This window comes from Hevea brasiliensis, chromosome 14 (genome assembly GCF_030052815.1).
Source record: "Hevea brasiliensis isolate MT/VB/25A 57/8 chromosome 14, ASM3005281v1, whole genome shotgun sequence".
NCBI classification, from domain to species: Eukaryota; Viridiplantae; Streptophyta; class Magnoliopsida; order Malpighiales; family Euphorbiaceae; genus Hevea; species Hevea brasiliensis.
This window is the reverse complement of record NC_079506.1, coordinates 91,164,550-91,174,458: the sequence shown is the minus strand read 5'-3', so window position 1 is coordinate 91,174,458 and position 9,909 is coordinate 91,164,550. Positions and strand designations below refer to the sequence as shown.

The following is a 9,909-nucleotide window of genomic DNA, read 5'->3' as shown; positions in this document are numbered from 1 at the left end:
ATAATCAATTTATTGACAGTTTCTATAAGACAAAAAAGCTTATACGTGGGTTAGGTCTACCAGTTGAGAAAATTGATTGTTGCAAGCTTAGTTGCATGATTTATTGGGGGGAAGATATCAATTTAACAGAATGCAAATTTTGTGGGCAGACAAGATACAAGTCTCAAAGTGGGACAGAGAAGGCAAGAGTACCATGTAAGAGAATGTATTATTTTCCTTTGACACCAAGGCTTTAGAGACTTTATGCTTCTGAGGCAACAGCTGCACACATGCGATGGCATGATGAGCATAACATGGAAGATGATGTCATGTGTCATCCATCTGATTCTGAGGCATGGAAGCACTTTAACCGTACCCATTCACTGTTTGCAAGTGAAAGTCGAAATGTTGGACTAGGTCTATGTACTGATGGTTTTCAACCATTTGGACAGTTAGGACAATAATAATCGTGTTGGCCAGTAATAATTACACCTTACAACTTGCCTCCTGGTATGTGTATGAAAGAGCCTTATTTGTTTTTATCAGTAATAATACCTGGACCGCAAAATCCCAAGCAATGATTAGATGTTTATTTGCAACCACTAATTGCTGAATTAACTCAGTTGTGGGAAGTGGGGGTGCAGACGTATGATGTATCTAAGAAGCAAAATTTCCAAATGAGGGCTGCTTTGATGTGGACAATTAGTGATTTTCCTACATATTCAATGCTCTCCGGGTGGAGCACTGCAGGGAGATTAGCATGTCCATATTGCATGGATCACTCAGATGCATTTTCACTGAGTCATGGAGGGAAAATTAGTTGGTTTGACAATCATCGTAAGTTTCTTCCAGATAACCATCCATTTAGACGGAACAGGGTAAATTTCCTTAAAGGAAAAGTATGCATGCCTGAGTCTCCTCCAATTTTAAGCAGTGAAGACACTTTTTTGCAAATAGAAGATTTAGGACTGAGGAGAGTAATAGACAGTGATGGTGAAGCGGTTAATTCAGTCATAGCTAGAAACACTGATTGGCAAAAAAAGAGCATATTTTGGGATTTACCATATTGGTCTTCTAATCTCATACGTCATAATTTAGATGTCATGCATATCGAGAAAAATGTCTTTGAGAATACATTAAATATAGTGATGAATATAGAAGGAAAAACGAAGGATGATGCAAAAGCTAGGGAAGATGTGGCACATTTATGTCGTAGAAAAGAATTGGAGAGAAATTTGCAAACGGGTAAATATCCAAAGGCATGTTATGTTCTTGATAAACAGCAGAAGCAGGTTTTATGTGAGTAGGTGAAAAACCTTAAGTTTCCAGATGGTTATGTGTCTAACATGGGAAGGTGCGTTGATATGCATAAGTACAAGCTTTTTGGCATAAAAAGTCACGATTGTCATGTATTTATGCAGAGGTTATTACCCATTGCATTTTGTGAGCTTCTTCCAAATACAGTTTGGCAAGCATTGACCGAGTTGAGCTTTTTTTTCAAACATCTTACTTCTACAAATATTAAAGTTCAAGATATGGAGCCTCTGGAATTAGAAATTCCCATTATTATTTGCAAATTAGAGCGCATATTTCCTCCTGCCTTCTTTGACTCAATGGAGCATCCTCCCATCCATTTGCCATATGAAGCAAAAATTGTAGGCCCAGTATAATATCGATGGATGTATCCTTTTGAGAGGTAATAGATACTTTTTATTTTTCTTTCAATGTTGTGAAATGCAACGAAGACTTTTTATAAGCCACTTCCATAATATGTTTTCAATTTTCAGATTTCTACACCATTTGAAGCAAAATGTAAAGAATAAACCAAAAGTAGAAGGTTCAATATGTAATGCATACTTAGTTGAAGAAGCATCTAATTTTTGTGCGCATTATTTTGAACCTCATGTATTAACACGGGATCAACAAGTACCTCGTAATGATGATGGTGGGGATGATGCTGATATCGAAGGTAATTTATTAATCTTCAACTATCTCGGTCGACCATATGGCAGAGCGAAAATGAGAGTGTTGGCTGATGATGAATATAAGGTTGCTCAAATATATGTCCTCCTAAATTGCCTTGAAATTGACACATATGTCAAGTAAGTTTATCGAATACCTAAAATTTAAGTTAAATCTACTGAAATCATTGTGAATTTTCCTTTCCCTTTGCAAGATTCACCTAACTTAATTGTATTTGTAGTTTGTTCTTGACTGAGTTGCGACAGACATCACGTAATATTAGTGATGCAGAAATTAATGAAGCATTAGAAAACAAATTTGCAGATTGGTTCAAATCTTATGTAAGTATCAATTTATCTAACTAATTTAATTTTTCAAGTTTCAAATAGTGTAGTATGTAATAATAATGATTTCAATTCTCTTCAACTTATCAGGCAAGGCATTCAAACATTGAGAACAAATTCATTAAGGATTTAGCGGAGGGGCCATTGAGAAGTGTGAAATCATATCCTATATATTTCATAAATAGTTATAGATTTCACACAAGCAGTCATGGTGCTAATCGATCTACGATGAATAGCGGAGTTTGCATTAGGGGTTCAACATACGGTGACAACTCTAATAATTACTATGGAATCTTGAAAGAAGTAGTTCAAATAGAGTATTCTGCATTACCAATAAAGAGAACTATTCTTTTCAAGTGTGAATGGTTTGATCTAACTCTGGATGTCGGTATTAAGGTTCACAAACAGTATAACATTATGGATATCAATCTCCAAAAAAGATTAAATAAATATGAACTGTTCATACTTGCTTCGCAAGCTGAACAAGTGGTTTACTTCCCTTATCCTAGCTTGAGACGAGACAAGGCTGACTAGTATGCAGTGTGTAAAGTCAAGCCTAGGTCCATTGTTATCATGCCTCAGACAAACTTAACGGAGCAAATGTCTGACCAAGCATTTCAAGATGAGGCAGTTGAGGTGTTTCAAATTGATACACAAGTAGAAGGTGAACAAATTAGACCCCTAAATGATCCAAGTGGTGAACCACTAGAGCTTATAGCTGCTGAAGAAGAGGAACTACTGGATGAGACAAATCTAGATTTTACAACAGAAAGTGATGAAGAAGATGAAGAAGAACTTCATGAATATGATGATGATAGTGAATAAATTATATTGTAACAGATAGTGAAATTGTATATGTATAAATTTATAAAATATGTTACTTTTTGCAGATATCATTTGTCATTTTATTGAATTACAAACATTTGAAAAGTAATGTTCAATTTAATTGTGACTTATATTTGTTATATTATTATTCAATGCACGTTAATGTAGATTTTTATATTATAATACCATTGATGTCTATTATGTTACAATTTAACTTTATGAATTACCTGTGAAAAGGAGATGTGTATAGTAAATGTGTAGGCCAGGATGCCTTTTTTTTTTTTGTAGGTTGTGTTGCTAAAATTTTGGAAAAGTATAATTTTGGGGAAGTTCTATTAGATTTTCGATAGAAATAATTTAATTTTTATTGCAAATTAACTTTTATTATCATGTTTATTTAATTCACATATATGGTTAGGAGCAGACACAAAGCATATGCTTCTTATGATGTTAACACAGGAACACTTGTGCCATCTGAAGGAGGTGAGCCTTCGACACCTCAATCATAGCATTCGGTGCAGTTTAATGTGCCAATGGCTGGTCAGGAGCCTGCACCAGTGGCCAGCCAAGAGATTGCACAAGAAACATTACAGGAGTCTACAACTGTTAGCTCACATGACTCTCGTCCGTCAATTGAAATAGAGATTGATTCTTTAGGGCGAAGGCGACTAGAACTTCGTAATGGAAAGTGCGTTAAATAATTATTTTATTTATTTTATTAAGGATATGCAATTCAAATGTACCATTTACTAAAAGCATTTTCTATTTGTTCAAGTTATCGGATGGTTTTAGGTGTGCTCGTGTGATCACAAATACTTTTAAGCAGCGTATTGACTCTAATGGTGTCAACTGGAAGGCTATATTGCAAGAGACAAAAGATTTTTATTGGGAAGAATTTAAGGTAACATCATTTTTTCTCTTATGTTGTTTCATATTTCAATGTACTTGAATCATTAAAAATATATATTCTTTTTCTTTCAGAAAAAATATTTTTGGGATTCTTCTAATGAAGCAGTGATAAAGGATGCTTGGAGATTAAAGGCAGCCGAATACTACAAGGACATGATGACAGATTTGAAAAATTCTAGGAAAAAGCCCTCATATATTTCTGAAGAAACTTGGGAAAATTTTGAGCAGTATTGGAATGAACCCAAGGTCATTCGGCAGTCAGAACTATATTATAGAAATCACCGCGGTGCTGTAAATGCTCCTGGACCATCTACTCACACAGGCGGATCCATAACATATATTGAATGGTCAGATAAATTGGTAATTTTCATAGAAACAGATCACAAGTTTATTATTATATCACAATTTAAACTTAGTTGAAAAAAAATATATATATACACACACACACACACATTAATTATGAGGACATAGGCATATATGATTGTTGATAGAAATATGATGAAATTGTGATGAAATTGTCATGAAAAATTTTGTGGGTTATTGTGTGATTGAATTTTGAGATTTTTGTTGCTTTTTGACAAGGTAAGATGTCAAAATATAAGGGAAACTCTGTCTGTTTTTATTTTAATTCATAATAATTACTATGTGATTGAATTATGATAATTTTATTAATTTATAACAAGGTAAAATGTCAAAATATAGAGAAAATTCTGTTCATTTTTATTTTAATTTCATAATAAATTTCAATAATTTATTATATATATATATATATACATACAATAATAGTTTATGAAAACTATTTATCTATTGTTTAGGGAAAAGAATTGGGTTGAAAGCCAACTCCGACTGAGTTGTTTGTCCATACTCACACCCGAAAGCATGACAAGGAGACTTTTGTGGATAAAAAATCTAAGGAGATACATATACAATATACTTTTATTTATTTCACCTCAATTATTTTTTTATTATACTATATGATGAATGAATTATAATTGATTTTAATTTTTTTTTTATTACACAGGATGCTATAGTAGCTAGGAGGGAGGAGCTAACACAAATCACGCCCGATAACATGGATGATAACCAACTTTACTAGGATGTTGTCGGAGGCGGCGAGAAGAGATGAAAAGTGTATGGTTTTGGATCTGAATCATCTGCCTTTTACCCTTCAATTGGAGCATCTTCGAGTCAGGAGTTTACATCAAGCTCTAGTCAAAATGCTACCTTACAACAACGAATAAAAGAGTAGGAGAAACAGCTTGAGAATGAGAGGCAAGCTATGACAGATCGTATGGACCAATTGAAATTGCAAATAGAGTTGCAAATGGAGACAAATATGGAACGTATGAGAAGCTCTATGATGGAAGAGGTGATGAGACTAGTACGAGGTCTACCAACACCTCCATCTCCATAAAATTGTGGATTTTAAATTTTATATTTGACTTATTAGATTTTAGTATGTTTTATTTACATATACAGATTTTATATTTAATTTGATACATTTAGTAATTATTTTTATTGTTGAATATTAATATTAATATTATTATTATTATTATTAACTTTCAAATTAATTATAAAAAATTTTAAAATTTAAAAGTTAAAAAAAGTATAAAAAATAATAGGTAATTAATATGCATAAAAACGATGTATAAAATTAAGCTATTGTACCTTTTATAGGTAAATAAAATTTAAATAATTAAAAATATTACCAACTAAATTTAAGTTAGCAAATAGTAGGTAATTCTCATCCCTTACCGACTAAATTTTGCATAGTATCGACTATATAATTCGTAGGTAAAAGCCGACTCATATTTACATATTACCAACTATAATTTTAGTAGGTAATTACCGACTAAATTTTAGTAAGTAAATAGTAGCTAACTTTCATTATATAATAAAGTTTGGCAACAAAATTACCAACTACATCTTGCGTATTACCGGCTATAATTTTAGTAGGTAATTATTGACTAAATAACTGTAGGCAAAAAGTAGCTAACTCTCATTCTATAATAAGGTTTGGCGAAAAATTACCGACTAAACTCTATATGTTACCGACTATATATTTAGTAGGTAATTACCGACTAAGTGTTAGTAGGTAATTACCGACTAAATGTTAGTTGGCAAAAAGTAGCTAATTCCTTTCATACCTTATGGCTTGGCAACAAAATTACCGGCTAAATGTTTCATATTACCGACAATATTCTTAGTAGGTAATTACAAACAACAATAATTAATCGGTAATTGCTAGCGACAATTAATTACTGTTAATCTAAAAGTTAGTCGATAATTAGTCGGTAATTGAAATTGCCTACTAAATATAATGGTATTTAGTCAGTAAATTTAGTAGCTATTTTTTTAATTTCTTGTAGTTATTCCAATTGGGTTGCAGTGCAAAATTCTCGGGTCGGGTCACAATTCAGACCCATGAAAACATATCAAAAAATTCTAAGCCACAAAAAATAACAGAGTCATTGTTGTCCTCTATGTTCTAGTAGTGTGGATTGTTGCTCCTTGTGTTCCCGGGACGTAGTTCTCAGCTCCTTGGCCTAACTCTCTGTTCTCGTGGGTGGCCCTAGCGTCAGCAAATCCTTAATTTTTAGGCCTTATGCCTCTTCTATATGAGGATGGTTGCTTTTTGCTTTGTATGGCTTTGCTACGCAAGCTCGTGAGAGGTGCTATTTAACGGTTGCCACTTTTTCCATTTATGAGTTGAAGCTTTTCCGGGTTGAAGACGGAGTCCTTAGTCTAGGGTTGATCCATTAAAACTTGTTTGTGTGTTAACCCTTTTTAATTAATGAAATTTACTATCTATTAAAAAAATTAAAGACTAAATTAACCATTGAAAATTTTAACTTTAGAGTTAGCTTTAAATTGTAATTTTGGAAAAAGAGTTAAGGATACAATTATAATTTTGAATTGCTAAATCTTGAGTTTTAAAAAATTTAATTTAAAAATAATGTTTTAAAACTCTTTAAATCAACAATTAAAAACTTAAAAGCTAAAAACTAATTCCAACCATCAACCAAGTATAATAAAATAAAACAATCACATTATAATCTAATAATACCAATTTAAATAAAAAAGGCTATTGGTGTTATTTAAAATGAAATTAAAATTAGTGAAAAATTATGGAGAAATTTTTCTTTATTAAAATTTTTAAATGCCTTAATAAAATTATTAATAGATAAATATACATTAAATTCGAGTAATTAATTTTTTTTTTGCCTTCGCTTAATTATGAATAAATTTTTTTTATAATTTCCTTCAAATAAAAATAATACTTAATTTTAGAAATAACAATATTTTAGATGATCTTATTAGTTAAAAATAGGACATTTCGAATTGATTAAAGACATACACATATATGTTCAGAATTATATCAAACCATTTTTTATATGGTACATGAAAGTAACATAATTATATATATATACACAACGTGTGTGTGGATCTCATTTTGTTTTTTACTTACTTAAAAAATTTTTAAAAAAATATGGACTATTAATTTTTTAATTTATTTTGACAAATAAAAAAACTTTTTAAATTATTAGAATATCAACTCATTAATTTTTTTTTATGAATAAGAAATATCAATTGATGATAAATGCAATATTTAGATATAGAGAGTAAATTACTTAAATATTTTGTGGACCTACTCAAGATTTGATTTTTTAAAAAATTCTTTATTACTTAAAAAGGGAATTTAAAAAAAATGAGCCATTAATTTTTCAATATAATTAGGCTAATAAAAAATAATATTTTAAATTATTAGAATATATGTCTATTATTTTTTTTAATGGGTCAGTAAAAAAAATTAACCTTTTAAAAATTTTGTTATAAATATTTTAGAGACTAAATATTTAAGAATATGTCAGTATTTAAACTATTATAAATTAAAAATTAAAATTTTAAGGGAGAGGTAGTATTATTTCGACTTTCGACTTCAATGCTGAATGGATATAACATTTATACTTAGGATCTTATGTGTTACTTATATTTAAAATTTTTTTATTACTTAAAAAGAAAATTCTAAAAATATGGACTATTAATTTTTTAATTTAATTGATTAATAAAAAATAATATTTTAAATTATAAAAATATAGACTTATTAATTTTTTATTTAATTTAACCGATTAAAAGATTTAATATTTTAAACTTTGTTAAAAAATTTTAAGACTAAATATAATAATCTATTAAATATATGTCCATATTTTCTAAATTAAATAGAGGGCAATGGCTCTGCTAAGCCCTTGATAAATAAATTTCAAAAGTTATATACAAAAATTACCTAAAATTAGAAAAGATTAAGGAAACATTATAAAAGGCAAAACGCTAACAGATTATTACCTCACATAGGTTATTCGCCTCCAAATTTACTGTATCAAAATTATATTCTCTCAAGTAAGATAAAGAATTCTTAACTTTTAATAAATGTTTGTGTGTTACTTTTCTCACTCTTTTTGTTAATCCAAAAAGATTTAAGCACAAATCTTTTAAATCTTTGCAATCAATATTAAAAAACCAACAACATAATTGTTTAATGGAGAGAGCGCAGGATTGGAAGATAGTTGCTCAGCAAAAATATCAAGAAATTCTGCAAAAATCAGAAAAAATAACTTATCAATTATATTATTTATTTTTAAATTTTGAAATAAGTTGATGGACGGATTATATTAAACGGAAATAAAATAAAATATTTATATTTAATATATTCCCTTTGATTTTATGTTATATTTTAAATTTAAATAGTTATGTATTTTAAGATAGAATTATTTATTTGTTTAAATATTATCTTATATGAATAATTAAATTTATAATTAGAGAAAGATAAAGATAAATGACATAATTAAACATTATTTTTTTTGTCTCAAATAATTTATAATTTTATAATCTATAATTTTTCTTTTTTAATAATGATCAATATAATTTTTGTATTTAATATTGTATTATTTAATTTTAAATTTTAAAATAAGTTGATTGATAAATTATTTTCTACTTTCTTTAAATTAGTTAGTATATACAAATAAAAGTATATATATATATATATATATATATATATATATATATATATATATATATATATATATATATTATGTAGCAGTTTTTAAATTATTATTATTAAAATTTTTAAATTTTAAATATAAAAATATTTTTAAAAAATAAATATTTAAATTTCAGAAATAATTTTTTAATGAATAATTATAATAATATAATTTTTTTAAAATAATTCATATTTTTAATCTAATTGAAATTTTAATAAAAAATATTACTTTCTTGATAATTATTTTTTTTGCATAAAATAAAATTTTAGCAATTTTTTTAAAAGTATTTAAATGTAAAATTAATATTGTATTTGATAATACATTATTTAATTTCAAATTTTGAAATAAATTGATTAATAAATTATTTGATATTATTTAATTAAACATTATCTAATATTAATAATTAAATTTATAATTAGTAATAAATAAAGATAAAGAAGATAATTAAATATTATCTATAAAACTTTATAATTTTTGTAGCAAAATTATTATTTTTAATTGTGTCAAGTGTTAAAAATTTTGAGTTCTTAATTTTCATATATATATATATATATATATATATATATATATATATATTAGATTCATTAAAAAATTAAAAATTAACCTAAATTAAATTTCTAAAAAAATGAATTCAATTATTATTTTTATTTAAAATTAAAATTTACTCGCCTTTACCCAACCGATGGATCTTGGTTAGCGGTGCTGGGTGAGCCCATGTGGCAAAACGGAGAAACAGAAAATGGAAAACGTGACCTCTGATCTTGACAATTGTCGCCCGTCAAGAGCCGTGGTTTCACATACTTATCACTTCGCGCCCATATTCGACCCATCTACTCTTTTTGTCGTTTCGC

At 28.2% G+C, this 9,909-nt stretch overlaps 1 protein-coding gene across 1 annotated transcript; it reads left to right on the top strand.

Annotated features, from left to right (window-relative positions):
* Positions 1-269: 269 nt before the first annotated feature.
* Positions 270-2,819, top strand: LOC110633890 (uncharacterized). Its single transcript, XM_058134765.1, has 6 exons — positions 270-386; positions 603-1,271; positions 1,401-1,643; positions 1,786-2,081; positions 2,183-2,282; positions 2,376-2,819. The coding sequence occupies exons 1-6, from the start codon at positions 270-272 to the stop codon at positions 2,817-2,819; spliced, it is 1,869 nt and encodes a 622-aa protein (XP_057990748.1).
* The last annotated feature ends 7,090 nt before the right edge of the window (positions 2,820-9,909 follow it).

Excerpts from the sequence above, each read along its gene's own strand:
- LOC110633890 (XM_058134765.1), top strand. The coding sequence starts at position 270 with ATGCGATGGCATGATGAGCATAACATGGAAGATGATGTCATGTGTCAT. Across the intron at positions 1,272-1,400 it reads TTGATAAACAGCAGAAGCAG|AGGTTATTACCCATTGCATT; the intron begins GTTTTATGTGAG and ends GTATTTATGCAG. Across the intron at positions 2,283-2,375 it reads CAGATTGGTTCAAATCTTAT|GCAAGGCATTCAAACATTGA; the intron begins GTAAGTATCAAT and ends TCAACTTATCAG.